We start from the raw sequence: 25391 nt of genomic DNA, 5'->3' as shown, positions 1-25391 counted from the left end.
AAAGTGCTTTCTAAGGAGTCTCTTTTACTCAGTCATATACATATTCAGTCAGTGTATTTATCTATACCTTAGCACTTTTATCTGTTCAAAGGGCATTGTTTCAGTTGCAATTTTGCAAACCTAAGTGATTCTGCAATGTTCTTCTTTTTAGAGAGAATTGTCCTTCCAAACACAGAATACTGTAGTTGTTCAGTCTATTTGTAACTGTCCTGTGGTGAACATTAACCTTTAACGTGCTAACAGAGGGTTGTGGAGTCTGACCTCGGGGTGAATTTGCTGGGACATCAATACCTGAGACTACTGGCAACTGTCTCGAATGTTCTTTGTCAAGAGATTTATTCTAAGAGACACTTCTTCAGCTGAGAGTCAGAGAGTGGAGACACACACGCTGCAGATTTTACTTGCAAGGGCGGTCACAGAGCGCTCACATCAGAGTGGGGGCCCCGTGAAGTGCGCGCTCTGTTCTCGCACTTGTCTTTTATTTATACACAAGAAAAATGAAAACATTTGTTCAGTGGAATGTTGATACGTGAGCATGTGCGTATGTGATTGTGTGTGTGTGTGTTTGTGTGTGTGAGGTCAGAACTGCTCGTTCAACTTCTTACTATCGCTGTGGGAAGATTCAGATAAAAAATATCAGAACACGTTTTATAAAGAACAATCAGTTCTAAGGTCATCATGCAGTATTCTATCACATGCAAACTTATATCATTAAAAGCTTATACTAACTACTAAGTACAATTGTCCATTGACATTCTCCATTTGTGACAAATCGTTCTCGCTCAGGAATTATGGATACATTGTTTGAAAATGGCCTCATAACCATTCCCAGTTAATCATTCCTGGTGTCTTTCTTCCTTGGCATTGTGTCAACACACACCTGAATGCTCCAGACCAGCAACCTGCCAAAACGTCTGCTTTTATAGAGGTGCTCAGACATGCTGATGAACATTTAATAAATTGGATTCCATTATCAGCACCTGGCTGTTACTTACCTTGTTTTTTCTGTGGAAACAGTAACGATGTGCTTAGTTTCCCATTCATTGCTTCTGTATTTTGGCTTAATTTTAGTTAAATAAATATAAAACTATGTAATCTGTCATGTAGTGTAATTCATCTGAAGTTGTTTTCACCTAATTTTAAGTTTATATACTGGCACAGGGCACGACAGTGTGTAAGACAGTAACTAGTGTGTGCTTGTGTGAAAGATAAGCTGACCACATGTTTGTTGTACATGAACATGAGCTGCAGTATTCTGGCTCTGGTATGACCAACTGTGGTGAAACATCTGGAAGGGAGACGTTCGAAAGCATCCAAAGTAAAGACAGCTATCGTGTAAATGGTCTCTGGCCAGAGAGGATTTTCCGGATTGGCTAGTGGGCTTATCAAGTGACAAAAAGCAATTCTGCACCGCGTGTAGCACAGAGCTGCAGGATAACTCACCCATTTAAATCAGTTAGGAAAGCTCAACACTAAACACAAACACCTCAGATTCAGTATCTGCACATGTGAGTGGACAGACATGTAAACACTCTGATACTATTTCAAATATTCAAAGTGAGCGTGAGTGGGTTCTTTTAAGGAATAGTACATAATAAATGACACAAATGAAGCACTCAACCTGAAAACTCTGCTTCTTTGAAAGCAGGTTTTCAACTGTTCAATAACCATATGCAAGCAATCAACTGTGCCTCCGCTTTGTCTGATGTTCCTGTTCAGCAATTGCTTCTGTCTGGCCATGTGGAAGAATCCTACGGATTTCATTTGCCTACTAATAAAGTAATCTTGAGAAATATGTTTTGACTCCAAACTATCTTCCAAATAAAGTCACGCTCAGAAGAGAGAGGTACAGATTCTTTTTTTTTTCTGGTGCCGAATGAGTTTTTCAACAAAAGCACTCCCAATGCACCAAAACACTGTATCACAGGAGACAGGGACGAGGGAGAGGCACAACATGAGAAGGGAAGAGCTTCTGCAACACAGCAAGGGAGGGATAAAGACACCTTAAAAGCACCGCTAATCGAGCACTTGGGTTAGGTGACATTCAAGTTGCAAGCAATTTTCAGAGTATTTAAATAATAGTTTTCTCAGAGAATACTTGAGTTATTTTGTGTGTCTATGTGTGGATAAAAGCACAAATCCCTCAATATTGCCAGCATGGCCTTAGTTTGCCCAGCAGACCTCAGGTTCACCTCTAAATCCAACCTGAGCACCGCCCTGCGGAAATGCAGCTGGATAATCTCTCTGTACTCCTACAAGCAGATGGCTTTTCAAGCCTAAAGCAACCCCTGGACGTCAGACATATCATTAATATTCATGAAAACGCCCGACACATGTTGAAGTCATAGAGTATTATGTTTCCTCACTCCAGCAGACACAGGGATACAGCACGTTTCATCCTTTACGGTCGAGGAAAGTAGGCAAGGGATAAAAACAGGGCATGAGATCATCAGTGGCATGGAAAAGGATTCAGATAAAATAGGAGGCATGTAAAAATTTATTCATTGACATTTGCTCAATTACTTTAAAATCTTATTATGGCCAATAGCTAAATGACCTATCCAAGCCTTACTATGAAAATAAATTAAAGTACAACACGGGCATGGAAAATAGAGCCTCGGGGATTTCTGATAGGGGGATTAGAACTCCTGGAACCTAAATGTAGTTCTTCTAAGTCACCATTTATAAACTATGAATACAAGTCTGATTTCTTATCTTTGAGATTCAAAAGGAAGCATCGCAGTAATACGAGAACCTCACTGCATAGTCGAGCTTAAATACCTGCAAAGCAACAGGAGGCTTCTAACACACGCAACATTAGTCTGCCCTGTTTTTAAGTCCCGGTCCCAAGGTTTGCTTGTTACATTGTCTCAGATGATAAGAAGCGCTCAACCTGCACCCAGTCAATCACTTCTCTGCAGTGGCTCCTTTTATATTAGTCACCATTAGTGTGAAACCCAGATGGCTCAGTCCCACTCCCCTGCCTCTCTCCTCGGTAAGAGTGGCCAACAGCAGTGGAACTCAGGGAGTGATTGATAGAGACTGGTAAACGATGTGCTGATCACCTAGTGGGGTCTGTCAGCCACAATATTGCTGTCAGTGTCCAAGGAAACCACGAGCTGGGGCAGCAACAGCATCTGTGGCTCTGCGCTCACAGTGAGGGATTAGGTGGTCAGAACCTGGTGTGCAGAGTGCTACACGCCACACACACACACACACACACACACACACACCACACAGACACGCACACACCTCTGCTCTAGCAAATACAGCTTCCATTATTACTTTTTTGTGTGCTATTTTTCAGTTATTTCTTATTTTGAATCTGTCTGATCAAGAACCTTTTATTTTTATGAAATATCAACGGCTTCCTCATGAAATGCCTTTGGTGCAAAAATGTATATGTGTTCTGCTCACAAAGCCCTTGATTGTACACCTGGACACCCTTTGGTTTTATTCTCCGGCATCTAATTTACTCCTGTCCCCCTGAGCGGTCTGCAGAGGCGTGCTGCAGACTATTTGCCTTTCAAGCACAGAATAAGGGTTATTACATTATTTCACGAAGAACTGCTGTTTACTCTGCCGCGCTATTGGATGAGCCTGACTTATAGCCGTACGATACTCAGGAAAACACCTAGTTGGTGCGAAATAATGAAGTTTTAACTTGGACTTCAGCCTCTTTATGCACAGCCCTTCTTACCAGGGGTCCATTTATGATCATTGCAAAGATTGATCATATTTTGCTGAAGGTGCCAATAAATGATCAATACCTGCTTTGATAAAAAATCTCATTGTTTCTTTAGGGCATGAACCCTTCTCAAGATGGGAGATTTAATAGATGATTGAATTTGATCTTCATTTTGTGAACATTTTGTGTTACAGGATATCCATTGTCTCAATACCAAGATTAATGTGGGTACTTATTAGTAAGCTTACTGTTTTTTTAAGGCCAAGCTGGTGAATGCCATCAACAGGCATTCCCATCAGAATGAGAAAGGTGACCTCTCTCCAAGACAGATAACACACACACCAGCAGCTGACTAGGCCGATTTGCACACCATAAGCCTGAGATGAAGGACTTAATCAGCAAAATCAGATGGTGTAGTGTTTGATTTGAATACAAATCTGCACACTCCTAGCTCTTGATAACATCCAGGTGAGGGTCAATGAGTTAAAGGATAATTCCGCTTTACGTCATCTCGACACATTTCCCATATACGGGGATGTTGTGATCTTTTCTTAGCCTCCCGTAGACACAAAGCAGGGAGTCAGTGTTCTTATCCATAATGGACAATAAAATAATATGTCAGCGCCGAGCACATGACATTAATCACAAGTGTAACAATCAAATGTAAAAGGCAGTGACTCAGATACTGTGTATCTGTATTCCGGTACTGAAACATGTACTTATATAAGGTTCACCGACCAACAGTGCACAAAAAGCTCCACCTTTACCATCTACAGCAGTAAAACGCTACTTAGGTATTTATGCAGTAATCCAGTGATATATTGTAGAATATAAACAAAATACGTCTCTCAGTGGGGCCAATGCCCTAAATTACGGGTACTTATAGGTACCTTTAGGTCATGTGCTAATAGAATTTATGTAATTTTATGCAGGACTTAAACTAGTAATGGCATTTTTATATAGTGCAGTTTTGCTCCCTTTGCTTAAAGGATCTTGTTGTTGTTTGTCAGTGGTCGAAGGGGGAAACGACTCTGTTGCAACACTTGGCACAGTTTTGAGCAGAAGCTTGTTTTATGTGTTGCCATCAATCCAAATGTAAACATTATGCGTCTCAGATAAAAAGGGAATCATAACTAAAAATAACCAAGAGTGTTACGTCACGGCAGTCAGCTGTATTTTTGCAGTAACATTTTTGTTCGATATTAACCCTCTCAGGCTCAAAAGTTTTTGTTGCTAATGCACAAAAGAATACCTGCAGTGGTACTTCTGAGTAAAAAAAACCTCATAAAATATGCATGTTGGGTAATCAGGTTGTTAGCTTTTACTTGTTGCAAATCTGCAACGCCTGCCTTGAGAGGGTTAAAGAATATCAGTGCAAAACAACTCTAAATATAGGCTTTAATAAATTAAGTAAACTGACAGAGTCTCAAAGATTAGAACAGAAAAGCTGCTCTCACACATTGCCGTGCCCCCGGAAAATCACAGAAAAGGTCCTGTTCGGAGGAGACAGTTGTCAAGACTGATAGTGGATGTAGGAGTGTTAAATTTACAGAACAGTTGGTGATGGACACCAAACTAGCACAGCACAAGCCCAGTGCGAATGTTTCTATGAAGCTGTCACACGATGTGGGAGACCACATTATATATTTGTCCCTTTCACTGATGACTGAATTATCAGCCGTGTAAATGCTAAAGCTATTCAGTCTGAAGAAATGGTATCTGAGCTGGCCGAGCTGTATACTACTGGCCGAGGCCCGATTAAAATGACTGCTTAATTAAGTGTTACATGAGGATTAAATTAATATGACAACAGCAGATCTTCTAATCCTGTCAGTCTCTGTGACAAACAGGCACGATTGGCTGAGCTACAAAGTATTCTGGTAATCCAGCCGATTGTGCAACCCAGATCACAAAGAGAAGACATCAATAAAGATGGAATTTGAGCCAGTGGAGGAAAACTGCACATCTATGCGGATGGTATCAACTCCTAAGAGTATTTTATTTCTATACTGCGTTTATCGGTTAACAATTCAAAATGTGCATTTTCTCTACGTGGAGTCTTTAATATTCATACAGTGGTATTATCATAGTCAGTGTTTCAAAGCTCTCTGTAGTCAGTGCCGCCAGAGATTTTTAACAGCAGGGAGTCCTGGTCTGTCTATGGCTATAATAGACTGATATCTCATTAGAAAGACAAGCTGCACTGTACCAGAGGACTTTATTGGAGCTAGTATGGCAATAGAGTGTGTTTTAGTCGTTCTACCGATCAGATTCCTGCAGTTAAATAGGCGGCTTCACTGCAGACACAATCTAATTATGGCAGAGCACAGCAAAACACACTGAATGGATAAAATGAACGATGGTTGACATGTTTTTAAAAACTGTAGTTAATAATCAAGCCGTTTCAGAATTTACTAATTTATTCAGCAAAATGTATTAAAAAAAACATCAAATTTACCGCACCACATCAAGGCTGTCACAGATACATTTTTCCAAACGCACATATCTTATTTATAATAGATTTTTATCTAGTTTATAGTTTTGTCTCGTTTAGAGGAGCGCTGTCTCTTGACATCAGGCAGCAAAACAAACCATGTCAGAGTTCAGACGAGCCAATTAGCATCCAACTGGGATCTGTTTGGTTGCAGTCAAGCTCTGTACAAAATCCAATCAGTCATGTTTAAAGTGTGCTCAGATAAGAAATTATACATTTTTAAATCAGACCAGTATAATAAAAAAAAACATCTGCTAAATATCCTCATTTAAAGGAATAGATGGATGGCCAGTTGTTGCTTTCAATAAATGAGATACAGGAGAAACCAAACCAGACTTTGTATAAAACTGCATAGATCACTGTTTTAGTTTCTAATTATTCTGATAAAATTATTTACCATACTGTATATTTCCAGTTGAGTCACACTGAGAAAACCTGACATGCTCATGAGTGCAGGAGACAATATAACAACTTTAAACATAAGCAGTCATGTGGCCCCAAAAAAGTTGCCCACACACTTGTCCACTCCTGCTTTATTTAGTCACAAGAAGTCATTAAAACTACTTCGATCTTTTAAAATCTTGTAATAGTAAGAAGCTCTCACAATTTCATGTCCTTCTGTAGGTTTTTCAGAGAAAAAGGCAGCACATTTAGAAGCCCCCCTCCTCCAATTCTGCTACTGTGAGACTGAAGGCCATGCTCATTTTGGTATGCCATACACGAGCATATGCAGCAGTATAAAGGCTAAAGGATCACTGCTTCACGGTGTGTGGCAAAAAGATTAAAACATTTTGGAAGGCAGTTACAGAGACATGTGAGAAAATTATGTCAAATGAAGTTCCAAATACCCCAAAACCATTTCTGCTTGGTTTGTAGCCAAAAGAACACAGTTGTCATCAATGTGAACAAACATGACTGAACCTCAGGTTTTAAATCCTAAAAAGCTATCAGAAGTGTTTAGGGGGGAAGCAAACAAAAAATAAAAATGAAAAATAAAAAAGCACATTGACTAGAAAATACTCATAGAAAAAGATGAATCATGTCACATCATATACTAGAAAAAAATAACACGTGAAAGGTGATTTAGATCATTTTGAACACGGCATGAGGTCACTGGTACTAGAAGGGCGGTTTCAAAATATTTTTTGGAAATTGCCACATGGCCGTCTAGGGGGTTTACAGAGAATTGTCCAAAAAGACAAAACATCCAGTAAGAGACAGTTCCCTGGGTATCTTGGTCATGCCCGAGGTGCCAGAATGCTTTGAGCTGCTACAGGGACTCAAAATACCACTTAGGTATGCTCTTCTGCAGAGCATCTTTGACTCCACAACATGTCAAACCTTGAAGCAGATTATCTAAAGCAGCAGAAGACCACACTGGGTGCCAGTCCTGTCACATCAAAATGGACCAAAATCTCTGAGGAGTGATTTCAGCACCTTGTTGAATCTGTGCCATGAAGAATTAAAACAGTTCTGAAGGCAAAAGAAGGTCCATGTTGGTGTACCCAAAAGAGCAGCTAGCGAGTATATACAAAGATTTTTAAAAAATGGTTTAACGGGTTTGGGAACAATATTTGAACTATGTACAAAATGATTCTGGGGCAGTTTGCTCTTTGTTTTCTTTGTATTTGGATATTTTATCATTACTGCAATTCTTTTTAAAACATTAATACAATATAACTGAAAGGGAAAACATGTCCAGTGATATTTTGACTTGAGCTGTATTGCAATGGAGAAAAATGACACGGTAGAATTTCATCATTTTTACGAACAACTGGGAACCCTTTCCCCGTAAGTCTCCTGCTAAACCCACATAGCCACTAACGAGCGTCAACTTTTCAAACTCTTTGGGCCAGATTTACTAAGTAGGACAGACTAGTGTGAGGCTGCAAACAGAAAAAACCCAGAAGAATAGGAGGGGAAAGTTCTGTGGGTGATCTAATAACAATGTGCACATTTATTAACACAGTCCATCTCCTTTATGTCAATATGAACAATCCAATCTACCAACAGCAGGGGAAATATGCATAGGGACACAAACGAGCAGATCCGATGAGAGCGTGAGTGATTGACCGCAAACATGGAAAAAGTTTAATACTTTAATCTGGCAGAAATAAGTCAGTGACAGTTGGATAAAAGGTGTGACCAACTGTGGAAATTTAAAAAGGTGTCTCATGAGATGCACAAGGGAAATTTCACATTTGCAAGCTATCTTGCTGAGTTTTGACTGGTGGGGTGAATTTATTATTTAAAAAACATTTGCAGTCTGAAGGCGGTAGACATATGACAAATGACTGCAAATGTGAATGAAGCTAAAACACTTATGCACAACAGCACTTATGTACAGCCTTATTAAAGCCCTGCTTGACTTTCGAATGGTTTATGCAGTGTGTTATGACTTTCAGTTGGAGATCATTGGTAATTTTTGATTTCTTCCAGAAAATTATAAATTCTAGTTTGTAATGATAAGGACCTTCTGGCATTCCAGATGAGTTACCACACAATAAGCAATTTTCCTTCACGAAAGGAAAACTTTCTGTGCAAATATAATATCTGTGCAGCTAAATCTGCCCCTTTTTTTCTGTGTGGCTGAATCGCATGCCACCAGCCCCGGGCCAGTTGGTTGGAACTTACCTCCTTCTCTCCACATATATTGCTGATGATTGAGTTGGAAGCTGGACTGGCAGATGGACCAAGGACTGCCACCACCCCTTTGGACATGATCTGGCACACTGGAAAAAAACAGAGGAGGAGTACAGAGATATAAGCAGGGGCAATTAGAGGTAACAGAGATAATTAAAGTAAAGTAAGGCAGTTGGTGTTAGATCAGGCTTTTTTTTCAGGCTAATGTTAATGGATCCATGTGATCACTGCCTCAACCTCTGAACAGATAGCAGCCTGCACCAGCATTTCTCCTGTCTCAAGGGAACCAGAAACTACAAGTATAAGGGAAATATGCACAAGGGCAGATGCTACACTCTATCTGCCTTTGGATGTTTTACTTGTTGGGGATATTAATATGATCAACTATCAAGTATAAAGACGGAAAGATATGCAGCAAAAAAGAAAGAAGACAATGACGGATAAACAGAGTGGGAGTCGGTGAAAAGCAGACATTGGGAAATGTGACAAGCAGCAATATCTGGAGGGTGAAAATAAAAAAATCTGGTATTTGATAATTTGCACATGAATGCAATAATATCCCCAATATCCACACACACACACACACACACACACACACACACACACACAGACACACACACACACACACACACACACACACAGCGGTACCTTTGGGCTTTAAAACATATCTGTAAACAGAAACATTTCAGTAAAAGTGACTTTCTTTCCTTTGCCATGTGCACGGGCCATATGCTTTAATCTCCCATACTGGGAAAGAATGCCGTTTCTTATGTGTTTATAATCCCCGGCTTGTAATTAACACACTGCAGTCCAGGGTGTAAAGAAGACACACATACTGAAGCACTATTATTGTTTGAGCATGTGTGCACCAAAGTGTGTGTGTGTGTGGGTGTTGGTAATTTGGTGGCTGTTATTGGGGAATTGCTGAGAATTAACCAGCCACCAGTGTAAAATAGGCAAAGGGGAAACATTTCCAGGCCCGTGCGGTGCATCGAGAGGCAGTGAATCGAATGATTAATAAGTAATCCGCTAGTCACCCATGGGGCTTGTAAGACATGAATACACTGGCATCTTACATAAAAAAAAACAACACACATGTATACAGTGCACACGCACACACTAACACATCCACGCCCACACTTTTGTTTGCACCTGTCTGTAATGGCTTCACTGAATTATAAAGCTGAATGATTTGACTGCAAGCCAGAATGCTCCCGGCCCCGGTGACACTTTCATTTGCTCTCTTTGTGCACGGCGAGCTTTTTCTGTGTGTAAATATGTGAGCCATATTGAAAGTATTTGGACAGTTACACTCCTTTTTTTTGGAAAAAAAAAACACTGTGTTGGATTCAGTTCTTTTACTATATTAGGTCTAAATTAGAAGGATTCAAAAACATTGCTTAAACTAAACAATTATATGGGTTTATGTAAGTATATGTACAAGCACTTTACATAGGTTAATTCCTAAAAATGGATGTAGCTCTGGATGAAAAGGTCAATAGAGTGAAATCTGCTTTAAAAAAAACAAACCCAAAATGTTACGCATGGCCCAAATCAAACAGCATTTATAGGCTATCACGCAGCAGAATTAGCACACTACTCTTTAGTTGTGCTTTTACTGCTATTAAAAGTTGATGGATAACTAATGAGGTAGAATATATTGCCACTAGTATTCGCTCGTCTGCCTTCACATGCATATAGACCTGAGTGACATCCCATTATTAATCCATAGGATTTAAAATGATGCCGCTTTGCAGCTGTAAGAGCTTCAGCTTTACTGGGAAGGCTTTTCACGAGGTTTAGGAGTGTGTTTATGGGAATTTATGACCATTCTTACAGAAGAATGCCTGTGATGTCAAAAAATGATGTTGTATGAGAAGGCCTGGCTTGCAGTCTACTCTCTAATTCATCCCAAAGGCGTTCTGCCAGGTTGAGGTCAGAACTCTGTGCAGGCCACTCACGTTCTTCCACACCAAACTCACTCAACCATGTCTTTATGGGCCTTGCATCATACACTGGTGTGCAGTCATGTTGGAACAGGAAGGGGTCATCCCCAACCTGTTCTTGCAAAGTTGGGGGCATGAAATTGTCCAAAATGTCTCAGTATACTGAAGCGTTAAGAGTTCCTTTCACTGGAAATAAGGGCCGAGCACAACTCCTGAAAAATCAATTTACACACTGTTCTCGAGCTAAGAACACTATGCGCCTCAGCATCTGCCGCTCTGTGATTTTACATTGCCTACCCTTTAATGGCAGAGTTGCGGTTGTTCGCAGTCACTTCCACTTTGTTATAATACCACTAACAGCTGACTGTGGAATGTTTAGTAGTCAGGAAATTTCTGACTGGACTTGTTGCACAGGTGACATCCTATTACGGTACCATGCTTGGGATTCACTGAGCTGCTGAGAGCGACTCATTCTCTCACAAATATAGAAGCAGTCTGCATGCCTTGGTGCTTGATTTTATACATCTGTGGCCATAGACGTGACTAGAACACCTGAATGCAATGCCAATGATTTGGATAGGTGAGTAAATACTGGCAGTATGGCGTACATGGGATCTTTCTGTGCTTTCAGATCCAGCTAGAGGATCTAAGTATCCCACATTCAGGGAGTCAAAAAACACAACAAGATGCTACAACAAGCCATAATTGAAAATGTAGGCGCAGACAAAGTCCAATGAAAGTACAGCGCTGGAGTTCAGGTAGTCACTGACTACCACAGTCTGTTCCTTTCCACACTCATTACCACAATTAATTTTCCTCAAAGGCCTCATGAGAAACTTGGGCTGTTGTGAAGGACCGCAACAAAAAGATTATTAAGTGATCAAATTAATATGAAGCTGCACTCGGTTCTGCTTGGTATTCATTTTATTTATACAACGGTCCCAGTTTGTCATGTGGCCTTTGGGGGAAATTAATTACCCACCCCTGCTTTATTTGGTCACAAGAAGTCAAACTCAGCACAGCCCCTTTCTGATGGCAGTCTGACTCAGTCTATGACACTGGGGACCTCTGCTATGAAGATTTTCATCTTCACAAGCCTAAAAGCCAGTGAGACTACTCTTATTCAACAAGGAGGAATGTGCCACACTCTTTTTTTCTGAGGGTGAAGGTGAAAAAATTGGATTCACCTTATAACTGCCATAAACACAAGCGTTCTTTTTCTCCTTGATAATAACTATTTACATAAACATCTATACATCTCCAGAAATACTTGTTCACAACATTTCCATAATTATGCATGTCCCCCGAGTTTCTTTGTGGCTCTGATCATAAGATCATCTTTAGGCCATTATCACTATTTAACATTGTTTTTCACTAATCACTACAAGGTAGTATAACCCTGTAAACTCATGTCCTTAAGAAATAGGAAAAAAATCCAGTTAAGACTCAGGAGATAGGGCTCTTCGGCTGAATTTTTTGGTTTATTGGGTGATGGCCTTCAGCTCACACTGGAGCGGTTTGCAGCTGAGTGTGAAGCAGCGGGAATGAGAATCAGCACCTCCGAGTCTGAGGCCATGGCCCTCAGCCAGAAAAGGGTGTAATACGCACTCTGGGTCAGCTAAGAAATACTGCCCCAAGTGGAAGAGTTTAAATATCTCGCAGTCTTGTTCACAAGTGAGGGAAGTTGGGAGCGGGAGATCGACTAATGGATTGGTGCTGCAGCTGCAGCGATGCGGACGATGTATCAGTCCATCGTGGTGATGAAAGAGCGAAGCGTAAAAGCAAAGCTCTTGATTTACTGGTTTACTATTTCCCCACCCCACGTCCCTACACAAAGCGGATGTGCACGAACTTTAGGTAGTTACCGAAAGAACAAGACTGCGGATACAAGTGGCAGAAATGAGCTTTCTCTGATGGGTGGCTGGCCTCTCCCTGAGAGATAGGGTGAGGAGTTCAGCCATCTGGGATGGGGTCAGAGTAGAGCCGCTGCTCCTCCACAGGAGCCAGTTAAGGTGGTTCAGGCATCTGACAATGCCTCCTAGGCGCCTCTAGGTGAGGTGTTCTGAGAACGTTCCCCTGGGAGGAGGCCCTGGGGCAGACCCAGGACACGCTGGAGAGATTATGGTATATCTCTTGGCTGGCCCGGGAGCGCCTCAGTGTTCCCCCAGAAAACCTGTTGGAGGTGGCTGTAAAACATGATGGAGGCTCTGTCATGGTAAAGAGCTGCATTTTGGCCAGTGGTGTTGGGGATCATGTTAAAATTGATAAAATCATGATAGCGGAAAAATACCTTCAGATTTGAATTCACAAATCAATGCCACCTTTTTCAGCATGACAATGATCCCAAACAATGAAACACCATCATTCATGGATTGGCCTCCCTAGAGGCTGAACCTTAACTTTATTGAAGCAGTGTGGGGTCATCTTGACAGAGAACAGAATAAAAGGCCTCAACATTTAAAGAAGCGCTTTAAATGAGCTTTAATTTTCCAATACCTAGAAATCTTTCCTGAAGACTACTTAAAGAGAGTAAATTCAGGATGTGTTCAAGAATAAAGGTTGTCATATAGATGTCGCACATTATTATATAGAACAGAAAATCTGTGCATGATAGAATCTTACAGTATGTGGATGTTATGCAGCAATCAGTCTATGTCCATACTGAACAGCCAGGAAAGGACTCATTGATGGTGGGATCTGACTTTTCTTCCCAGGTAATTCTCACTCTGTGATATTTTCATCTATCCGCGGCCGCTGATCCGTCCCTAATCCAAATCCTGGCTCTAATTACACACTCACATTTTCACACACTAAACATTTGCACAGTATACACAAAATCCAGCTTGTGCACAGCTACACACGTTGCTTTACATATACCCACACGCACAAACACAAACACACGGGGACACATGCATGCACGCAAGCACACTAAAGGAACCACACTGTGAGGTTTGTCTTAGCCCGGGCAGAGAAAGTAAAACAGTTTGTTGTGGTTGTGGTAACTAAAGTGCTGTTTCCATGTATTAGGCAGGCGCCACTGAAGCTCTTGCATTTGGGAAAGTAGGAATGTGTCATATTGAAAATCAATGGCTGCTCTTTTTGCAGAGACACACTGCGCTGTATTGATTTGGGGTGTTTTAATTAAAAATTTAAAAACAAACAAACCAATAAACATTGAGGTGTAATGCAACAAGTCACCAGACAGTACAAAAATGCTGTGGGTAAGTGCTGATACCACTGATAGCAAATAGCTACTCTGGCTTGTGTTAATAGAGTCACTCTCAGTGATGCATTTGTCACATCTAGGTAACAAATTAGTGGGAATGATGGTCTGGCCTACTTAATAAAAGCTCAACAACACCTGGATTAGAATGTCCACTGCACCTGGTGGTTTAGGCCAAAAGTGACGTGTTCTGTCTTTTCGTGCACATTTCCATTTTTATAACTTGGGGCTAATGGCCGATGCGTAGACGTAAATGTATGATTGTGGCAATCTTTATCACCATTTCTCAGAAATCTCAAGATTTTTAAGAAAGAGATCTTGGAACAGCTTGAAAAGATGAGACTTTCTGGAGAAAAAAAATTATTAAATCTCAGTGAATTTGTTGATTCCTCCTTCAACTGATGCTTCTATCAAAGCGTTGATGGTGGAGGTTTATTTTCTGAGCCTATTGTTCAGGACTAGAATGCAGGAGTACAGGGAGTATAAATGGTGATGGGCCCGCGGTGACATCACAATCGGAAAAACTTTTCAAGGTCATCTCTACAAAAGCGAGCAACCATATAAAAAAAATAGAACATCTATTAAAATATGTTATGAGAAACTACTTGCAGAAAGAGCAAGAGAGGCTCTTTTTCTCTGCATGAATAAACACGTTAGCCAACAAACTCACACACACAATTGCTTGCTTTTCTTTCCTGTGCTACTTACTTGTTTCCCCCATCTCATATTCGCTGTCTCTCAGCAGTTCAAAGATGTCCACCTCCAGCTTGCCAGTGATGGAGCGGTTACTGCTCCTGTTGATGCTGTCTTTGGCCAGCGTGATAGCCAGACGCTCTCCTCTGCTGCACTCCATAGGGTCATCAAGGATGGCAGCTGAGGAAAATGGAAAAAGCCATTGTGTTGTGAGACTGAGAGAAAATCCCCCAAAATAAAACACATTTATTCTCACTGGTAAGTGAAATATTTCCCAAATGAAGGAGAGTGAAGGTGGCCTTTTTGCCATTGAGTTTAGGAATTTAAAAATACACTTTTTCCCCTTTCTTCAATAAAAAGTCTAGTCTACAGAAAGCAGCTCCCAAGGCGCACAGGCTTATTAGGACCAGTGCTTATTTGACTTTCTCCTCACCTTTCTCCATTATTCTTGAGTACCTCCAATGGCACAGCATTATCCTTAATAACTCCATACACTTTTCCAAGCAGCTTGTAGAGTAGGGGCGGGGTATTTAATATTTCCAAAAAGGTGAAGTGCTAGATAATGTAAATAATGGATCTGTATGGTAAAACCCTGAAATCTTAAAAGCTTTAAATTCTTTCACCTATTCAAAGGCATTTTAAAGGGTAGCACAAAACCTAAAAGTCATCCTCGGTTGTTCAGCGTCTGTAAAGGCATGCCAGACACTTAAAACACCAGTCACTGCAGCAGCTTTCCAAAGATGCTATGTACGCCGTGTAGGTCTACAAAATTAAATCAGTTTGTCACAAGAACACTAAAGAATGACAAGACAGCATGTTGTTCTCCAAAATGATTTATGTGCATTCTCTATGCAATATTTGTTGCAGTGTAGTCGCATTATAATCAGAGGAACTGATTCCTGTCTTGTATATGGCTTAGCTAAGCCAATTATAAAGGGATTGGATATAGATGGTGCTTTCTTCTCATTTTTATGCAGAAAAAATAATGTAATTCCACCACAATAAGGCTGCAGATGGTTATTATAAATCATTGCACAGCACATCATAACTAAGGAGTGGCACATTTGTGTGCATGCTCCGATTTTTTTCTTTTTGGGAACAACATTATGAACTTACTCCGTGACCTTTAACGGCACAGGTGTCACACTGTCATGATGAGCAATTATGCAGGCGCAGCAAACGTCATCTGTTTACTGTGTTGTCAGAAAGGAGAGAAACAGAATTGCACACGGCTTCTCATTCTGTCTCTTATTTCTGATTACCAGTCCAACCATTAATGGGCTTTTTTCGTGAAATTGTGTGGCTTGATCCACTGACTCTATGCTGGATCAATGCTCGTTAGAACCCTGACAAGTCAGCAATATATCAACAGTCAGTCAAGTGCCTATTCATTACAAAACTGCAACAATTTTGAAATTATATATTGACAACTTAATCAGCTTTCGACTCAATTACATCAACAAATATTTATATGAAATGCAAGACACCTCCAAAAGTCTACAGTCAGGAAAGTAAAACCTAATAAAGTGTGCAGCAGATGTCTGAAAGCAGGCTTTGTAATTACTGTAATTACACTGGGCTAGCACAAAGGTTCTTAAGTTAAATCGATTACATCTGCAGTTAAAGCGCAGGCAGGAGATAAAAGCAACCAACCCGGAAAAGTGTGAAATTAATAAGGCACAAAAAAAATACAATTAAGTACAACATGGCTGAAAGGGAAATGTGCTGTAGGCTGTCCAATATAGAGGAAAACCGTGGGTTGCGTGTCTCATCTTATCAGAATTAAATGATCAGACGTGCATGCAAAGCTGAAACATGTTTGAAGTGACCTTTTCCCTACGGATCACACAGCTGAATAAACATCAGCTAACTCTGACTCGCAAAGATGAGACATACCCACTCATCTGATACCATCACAGCGCCAAGTCACAGCAAGTCAATATCTACAGCCCACTGAATGCTCTGTGAACAAGCAGAGAGTAGCTGTGGAAGGTCATCTGAGGTTGCACTCACCTCTGGCTTTTAAAGCTGTGAACAAAGGACATGTTTGCTTCTTCATGGACCCAATAGACTACTTCTTGATTATTTCCAGCTTAATATCATATTATTTAGACACTATTGTAAAATCAAGAATAAGATGCCTTCAAGAGCGGTATGATGGTGCAGCTCACAGGTCTTGGGTTCGAATCAACCAGACAGCTGGGGCTGTGTTTGCATGTTCTTGCGCTTGTGTGGGTTCTCACCAGCTCCAAAGATATGAACGGGTTAGGTTAACTGGAAATTCTAAAGCGTGAGTGGGAAAGGCTGTCTGTCTCTTTGCATTAGCCCAGCAATACACTGGAAACCTGTCCATGGTGTATACCAACTTTTGCTGGGATAAGTTTCAACCCTGAACTGGATAAGCAGACGAAAATGGATGGCTGGATGGAAGTATAGAGAACTTTTCCTGGATTTAATTGTGTAGAGAAAAAAAGGACTCTGTTCCAAAAATCTTACATTAGCTCTCTCCTCTCTGTCCTAACGCCCCCCATCACACAAGCACAGTCTTTATACAGCTAAAAATGTATCGGTGCTGACTTTTATCGTCACATTGGATTCAGTGCTTGCTCTTCCAGGTGAAACACTTTTGCTTAAACCGGCAGCATGCCTTGCTTCCTGTGTGGATACTACTCAATTGAAACTGGCTTGAAACAATATTTGACCGGTTAGTCTCCTGTCACGGGCTCTTCTAAAGCCAGAAAACAGGAGGCCAGTTTCCTCTCAGATACAGTATGCAGGCTATTATGGAATATGGGGGTCATAATAAATGACAAAAAAACCAAAAACCCAACATGCATGTTGACAGAACATATTAAAGATGTTATGAAGGATAACAAAACTAAAACAAACAAACAAGCATTGTATGATTGTGGCAGGACACTGCCGACTTTAAGGAATTAAATTTCATTTTCCAGTTAATTTTTTTCCGTAAGTGTAAAACATTTAAAACATTTAATTGATTGGTATGCATTCAGCTTATACTAAGCATATTTTCTTAATTAATTAGTTATTAGACAAATAAACCTTTGATTTTATATATTTCAGCTAGATTTTACTCAAAATGATTTCTTCCTGCTTATGAGGGCAAAGACTTGGTTTTTGGAGTGTAGAATAAAGTATGACCAGCAGGATTCATTCTAAAAAAAACAACCTTGATTATATGGACTCACTAACTGCGCAGTAATTGCTTTATCCGGCCATGTTAAATAAATTTTGAATCAATGTTGAAATACTGATGAAACTTGTCAGTGTAATAGTAATGCCATTGGAATAACATTGATTCAGTTTGATTAGGTTGATTATGTTTTTCTAAGATAAGATACGATAAGACTTTATTGATCCCACGACGGGGAAATTTTTGCGTTACCTCAGCGTAGGTACAGATATCAGAAGGAAATACAAAAATACAAATAAGTACAACTAATGAAAAAAAGTAAGATAATACACTATGAGTGGGTGGTTGTAGCTCAGGTGGCAGAGCAGGTCAGCCACTAATCAGAAGGTCGGTGGTTCGATCCCAGGCTGCCTCCTGGCTGCATGCCAAATATCCTTGGGCAAGATACCCCATGTTTGCCTACTGGTGGTGGCCAGAGGGCCCGGTGGCACCAGTGTCCGGCTGCCTTGCCTCTGTCAGTGCGCCCCAGGGCAGCTGTGGCTACAATGTAGCTTGCCATGTGTGTGTGAATGGGTGAATGACTGAATGTAGTGTGAAGCGCTTTGGGGTCCTTAGGGACTAGAAAAGTGCTATACAAATGCACAAATGCATACCATTTATTTACTATATACAACGGTAGCATACACATTATGTGATTATGGATACAGTTGTGGAAATATGCAAGACATAAACTATATAGCTTATAATTGTCGTTGTTTATAATTGATGATCTAGTTATAGTTGACCAAGTGAAAAGTTATGGATTCATAGATGACTGGGAAATTGAAAAGCTATTGAACTGGTCCATCACACCCCTCGCAATGTGGTACATCCCGTCTGACCACCATTGGAAAGTCACTGATCTATGGTTGACCAGGAATTTATATTAATATACGATTTATTTATAGATGAAAAGTCATGACAGCTGTCAATATAGCTGACTGGGAAATTAAAGTATTGCAGCCCATCTGTCCACTATTAAGATGATATTTAAAAATCTATGATACAGGAGACAATCCTGTATTAGTCGACATCACTGCACCCCAGAGATCTCCTCTGCATCAGGTAAGCATTTACTTATTTTTTAATATTTTAAAGGTGCCAAATGTATTTTAACCAATTATATTTCATATTTTGTCAAACACCGAGTACAGTGACACATATTGCAGATGTGTAACTGTCACCATGGTCATTATTAGGCACTTCAAAATGTCAATAACCGAAGTTAGCTTGCTCACGTAACTGACAACTTACGCAGATTATGTTAGCTAGGATGAATTCTAGAAAGAGAGAGATATATATGAAAACTTCTGAACAAAGTCTGCTTTTTCCTTATTTTTTTTCATATCCTATTTTCAGTTTTTGGTTTTGTTTTGTTTTTGTACATGGAGTCACTCAGCAAGTGGAGGCAGGACATCATTTAGTAGGAGTGAATTCATCAAAAATTATTGTAAACTAATCTTGATTTAATAAATTAAATAAACTTAACTGATGTTAAGTTGTCTAGTGTTTATATGTTAGAGCCTAGAGTTTAATAGTACACTCAAAAATGTTTCACTCAACATCATTACACCATTTATTATAAGATAGTAAATTTCATTATTCTGAAGTAGTGGAAGTAAATTTTTTTTACATCAGTTGAAACAACACTTATGTCCTCTTGATCTTTAGTAGTGACGTCCACATTGTTTCAGTATTAACTGAGGGTGCAAAAATGATCAAGAACCAATATCAGAATTCAATGATGATTCAGTGACATTTAGGTTGAGAGTATAACATTAATTTTACATACGTTCAATTATTGTTTGCTATCTGTGTCAGCATCTCAATAACTGTATATTTCCCCAGTTTAATTTGCAGATCTGTGTGTGTGTGTAAAAAGCCACACTAATTGTTGTTTCTTTAGTGGGCACTTTTCTCATTTAAGAAAAAAACAAGAAAGAAATATCACCTCAAAGCTGCAAGAAAAAATATAAATTCCAATACAATATTAGTATTTTAGCTAAATGCACAATGAAAGCTACCCACAGAAGTAAGTAAAATCAGTAATTCTGGCAGGTTCTGGTCCCGGAGGAATTGACATTTTACCGTGGTCAATACATGACAGCTGGCAAACAAGCAGGGCTGTTTTCACGCAGTGAAAACACGGGCTGGAGTTTGATCCATTGAAACCAATCAATGAGTTGCCAGAAGGTATGCTGAGGCATGGTGGCATCTGGACTGTGAAAGAGAGCTTCAGTGAAAAATAGGCAACAACAAACAAAAAAATTCCTCTGTAGTACCGGCACACAGCAGCAGGCTATGATCCAGTGAGGGTTTTTTTTTGTTTTTTAAACACCCCTCAGATGTCATCCCTTAATTAACTTCTCACGCTGATTTTAATTGTTACACCATCAACATCAACGGAGAAACTAATTTGCTTGAACTACATAAACTCTGCTAATCTTATAAGTCATATAAACAAACTAAAAGACAGATTGAATGAAGCAAGGCAATATTGTAGAAGTGAGTCTTGCTACCCAGCAGCCACCTTGGTCACACCCCTTGGTGGCCATCTCACTTCTTATTTGAATGAATCACTTTAACTTTGGTGTTCGAATCAAATCTTTGTCCCAGAATAAGGTATAGGAGCATTTCCCCCTCCTATTTCTATTTCTACACATGTGAAAAATTACACAATGATAAGACCTTAAGAACACTGTTAAGAGTACAGTACCCTAGGAAAACAGCTAAGGGTGATACAAGCATCATCTTTACAGAATATATTTCCTGTCTTGATTCTTTTCGACTCACGTCTCTCTGTTATAATGTCACTGTTGTCATTAAACGTTATGTCCTGCTTTTAGAGGCTGGATTTATCTATCCTGCAAATGTGATTCGAAGCAAAGTAGAAATGTTTACATGTTCAGAAGTTTACTTGCAGCAGTTTCCTGGCTTTGCAACAACACATACAGAAGCTCAATGTGTTACTGGAAAGTGGCAGTCAAGGGTAAAAAATTCATTATCTTATTGAAGGATCTGCTTGCTTCTCTATTAACTCAATGGGTGCATCTCCCTTTCCATCAGGGTGAGTGCTAAATACAGATCAAATAAACTAGGGCTTCTCCTTCTATATGAGGCAATTAATGGTAAAGTGCTCGCCAACTTTGATTGGAAGAGAATCTATTATCGGAGGGATGTGTAGGGCGGGTGGGGAGGGTTCAGCGTGACTTGGCCTTTGATCAAATAATAGGGTTTTAAAGAGTCCAGATACTCTACAGTGATTTAACATGACTTTTATTCAAATGGAAGCAAGGATAAGAACATCATAATCTATTTTCATATTGGCAACCATTCCACATATGTGTTCTCAGCAGTTATTATTATGTAGGGCAGATACCCTCTGCTTAATGAGATAGAAAAATCACCTTTAGGGCAAAGAATTAATGCTGTGTCTACAGCATTTCATAGAAACAAACTGTGTTAGTAATGACAAAGTAATTCTTTTAGGCTCAGCAGATCACAAAACTGATGGAGCTACACAATAGAAAGTGAAAGCATGAAAGTACATACTGGTCCTGTTTATATTTGGGGTCCTTCAGACCTTTTCTTTTGGCAGTAGTCACCAGACACTTTGTTAGGCACACCTTGCTTGTACAGAGCTTTTGTTTACTTTAGAAGTGTTAATTCCTCATGTAATAGATTCAGCACGGTCCTGGAATCACTCTTCAGAGATTTTGGTCCATATTGCGATGACAGCATCACGCAGCTGCTGCAGATTTGTCGGCTGCACAGCCATTCATTTCATATTTATATACTTCAACTTACATCAAATAGCATATGCTTGAGTTATTCAGGGAAAAAAGTGGCTCTCTAAATCAGTGTTCACATGGCTGTTGCTTGTGATCTCTCAGTGCTTTCCTTTTCTCTTCTGTTTCGCCTCATCCCCAAACTGGTTGTGGCAGATGAGCCCTCCTGCCTGAGCCTGGCCCTTGTGGAGGTCGCTAGTTGTTATGATGAAGTTCTTCACTTCAAGCGTTTGACCATAGGGGATTTGATGACTGTTGGAGTTGTCTTGCTAATATTAAAGATAGACAACATTTGTTGTAAACTGACCCTGTGTAACGTACGATGGAAATAAACTCAATTCTGTGTCAAATGTTTAAGTGTTTATATCCAGTCAGGATCATTTAAGTTATTTTGTTCTTTTATATCTGGAAACTAGGGCGGCCACAAACGATTATTTTGATAGTCGACTAGTCACCGATTATTTTTGCGATTAGTCGACTAACCAGATCATGCATCGATTGGACGTAAAACGTACGGCTTATTGTGACTAGTCGACTAATCATGGCAGCCCTACTGGAAACTAGCAAGAGTGTAAGCATTTCTGCACAAAGACTGCTCAGGCTTGGACTGTAGATTATTCTTTGCAAACAGACCTCTTCCTGTACAGAGTGGGAGTGACCTCTCCATGAAAAACCTTGTAAGGGGTTTACCTGTTTTATTATGCTTGAATGGCTGATCCACCTTATCCCACCCCTATGTGTTTTCAGGGTGGATCGCATTTGTTTTCCCTGAAAACACAGCAACACACACAAACAGGCTATGCATTAATGCCAGTTTGTATAGGGTTTTATGACTGAATCAACTAAGGTGGTACACTTGGATGCTTTTCAGAAACATACCATAAAAAAGCAGCACACTAGCCATTCACAATCTTCTGAGGGACATTGATTCCAGCACTCTCAAGTTTTAAGCACCATTCTTTTTTTTGTTTCTTTTACTTTATTATAGCAGTTTTGAGTAACTGGTTTATGTATGACTTGCTATAAAATACCAAACTAAGTATCCCGTGTCTCATTAAAACTGAAATCACACAACTCAACCAGAGAGTGTAATTCAAATAAAGTGCTCAACTTATATAAGAAGTGCAGAACAGTAAATGGGAAGGTCATGGACCTCCCAATTGGAAAATGCAAAGGACTGCCCTCTCTCAGCACCTCCATTCAGCTGCCTTTCAGCCTAATGGGTTTGCACAGTTTGCCATCTCTTCACAGTGAGAGGCCAAAAAGACTGATTTTTTTCTGTTTTCATTGTGACATGCAAGTATGGTCAAGGTCAGTCATGTCAATAGATTGTGCTTAATATCATCATACAGCCATGCAGTATGTGCACATGCATACACACATATAAGTTCAGTGAGAAGTAATTTTGTCATGACAGCAGCCTCAGTCCTCCTGCAATTTTCTTTTTTCAAATCCACATAAATAACAGTTTTAATTCAACACTTATTTGGTATTTTCAACATGATAAAAACACAATTTCTTGCTAATTTGATGGTTGCTTTGACATTAATTAGCAGAGAAACTAGACAGCCATCAGAGCCTTTTTCAGTGCCATATATTCCCTGTTTATGTCTGAGAGTGCCAATCTGTGTGCATGTACCTGTGTGTGCCTAAACACTCATGCACTTGGGTATGTCAGCAGATGAAAATAGTGTGCATTATGCTTGTCTAATAGGGGCTTTATTCACTTGGAGCAGCATGACTGTGAACTACACCAAAGCCAATCTGTTTGCTTGTCTGACTGCATGGCAAATGGAATTGCTGGTTCCACACTATAATCAATCTCATCCGCAAGCCCTGTGGTGTGAACTGCCGAAGGAAGCGGAGGTGCTATCTTACATAATTAGAAAACCTTGCTCACGGAAGACCTGGTGACAAGAAACTGATTTCCTGGTGTCACATAATGTAATTATAAAGTACACACTCCAATCATAATGTGCGCGAGTGGACTGATGTGTTAAGTCTCATTAATCTGAGGCTGAATGCTAAGGCCGACACCACTGGCCTGTTAAAAGTTTGTCAGTTTGACTTAATGCATTTAGACAGCAGTTTATGTAGTTTCTGTTGCAACTAGTGGTCAGCAGAGAGGAATAACTATAAATGCAAATATCAGTGAGATGCAGTCAGTAATTATGATAACAGGATGGCTATAACAGAGTCTCTGATATGCGGAAGAAACACTGCCTTTATTTTCTAACTCTGTTGTAAATAGAAACCACAAGGTGGTAACAGTAATATACAGAGATAGTAAATGAAGCCCTAACCTTAAGTTCTTGTCAACCATTTGTGATTTTTCTCTGCAGAACTTTTGCTACTTTTGGACAAGAGCGGAAGTTGAATAAAACACAATAGAAGTAGAACAAAAACAAAATCTCACAAAATACAATGGAAGCATTTTTTGGGGAGACAATAACATGACTGATGTTTTCCTTTGTGTTGTGTGGGTGGTGATGTATAACATATAATACTCTAGATACATTGCTTGTCAGGATCTGACGGGATGGGACCTCCGACCCGGAAGTGCTGTCGCCCGGAGCTGCCGCACCTGCAATCAATTCACCAGCTGCTGCCAATCATCTACCATCTTGGGCAGGGCTATTTAATGGTGTGGCGGAGCGACAGACAGCACTGGAGTATTGCACTAAGCCAGGAATTGGGACGGAGGATTCACTAGCACAAGGAAGCACTTGGAGGAGAGACGGGCACTCACTACCACGCACGGTCTAAGCATGGGAAGAAGGACACACTAACTATCATTATTGCACATTCGAACTGTTGTCAACCTTGCTTCACTGTAAATAAACGCACTGTCTTTATTCTGAGCTCCGCGCCTGAGTCCACTCTGTAAACCACCGTGACAGTGCTATTAGCTTATCACCTCTGCACCTCTTCCATCACATTATTGTCTCCCCAAAAACATGTTTGTTACCTTTTTTTTAAAGTTTTTTTTAAAAAGAATTTGCAGCATTTTTTTATTTGCTGGTGTTTTCTTAAGTTGCCTGATTGACCTCTCAGGGCGACCTTTGAACATTCTTCTTTTTGAAGTTCCCACTCTGTGGTTAGTTAGCCTGTGTTTTGCTTCTTCCATACTGACTATGGGCAATCATAGCAAACAGCTAGTGACCAAAATCAATCGCAAAGAAAATTTTGGTGCAACACCTTCCTCGACCTTTTTTGTAGCCATTACCCAGCAGCATCTGGCAACCTCGAGCAATCTTTTACCAGGTGGTAAACATATAAGCGTACAGGAGGTTGCCATAGGATCATTCACTGGTCTGAACTGAGGCCTAACTAATAGGTTATAAGATTGAAAGCAATATGTGCAAAGTGGTAAAAATCACTGATAAAAATGTAAACATAGGTGCCCCTGTGTGAGTCTTTAAAAGTGACCAATGTGGCTTTCCAAATCAATTGGAAATTCAAAAACTGTATTGTGGAACTTTCTATAATCTCAATAAGTTCAGTCATTTCCTGCAGTTATTGAAAAAACAAGCTCATATTAATGAAAATGAGAGAGAGACAGAGAGTACTCTGCAATTTTTGTTGTGAATATGAGAGGAAAGGTGACGACAGCTGTCTCATGAAATAACTGTTAACAGTATGTGGGAAAAAAACTGTTACCATATCCTTTATGTTTTATGCACTCATATTAACTGATAAATATGTACATAGAATCTGTGTGTG

General features: G+C 40.0%; 1 protein-coding gene across 4 annotated transcripts in view; it reads right to left on the bottom strand.

The window, feature by feature from the left end:
• The window catches only part of grik4 (glutamate receptor, ionotropic, kainate 4), a 347454-nt gene that overhangs the window by 120938 nt on the left and 201125 nt on the right, over positions 1-25391 (bottom strand). For all 4 annotated transcript variants that reach the window (XM_085184287.1, XM_085184286.1, XM_085184288.1 and 1 more), the window contains 2 exons: positions 14703-14867; positions 8817-8914 (listed from right to left, as the gene is read on the bottom strand). In XM_085184287.1, the coding sequence (XP_085040413.1) occupies positions 8817-8914; positions 14703-14867 (263 nt within the window). The remainder of the gene's footprint in view (positions 1-8816; positions 8915-14702; positions 14868-25391) is intronic.

The sequence above is a fragment of the Neolamprologus multifasciatus genome, chromosome 14 (genome assembly GCF_963576455.1).
Source record: "Neolamprologus multifasciatus chromosome 14, fNeoMul1.2, whole genome shotgun sequence".
NCBI classification, from domain to species: Eukaryota; Metazoa; Chordata; class Actinopteri; order Cichliformes; family Cichlidae; genus Neolamprologus; species Neolamprologus multifasciatus.
This window is presented reverse-complemented; position numbering and strand designations above follow the sequence as displayed.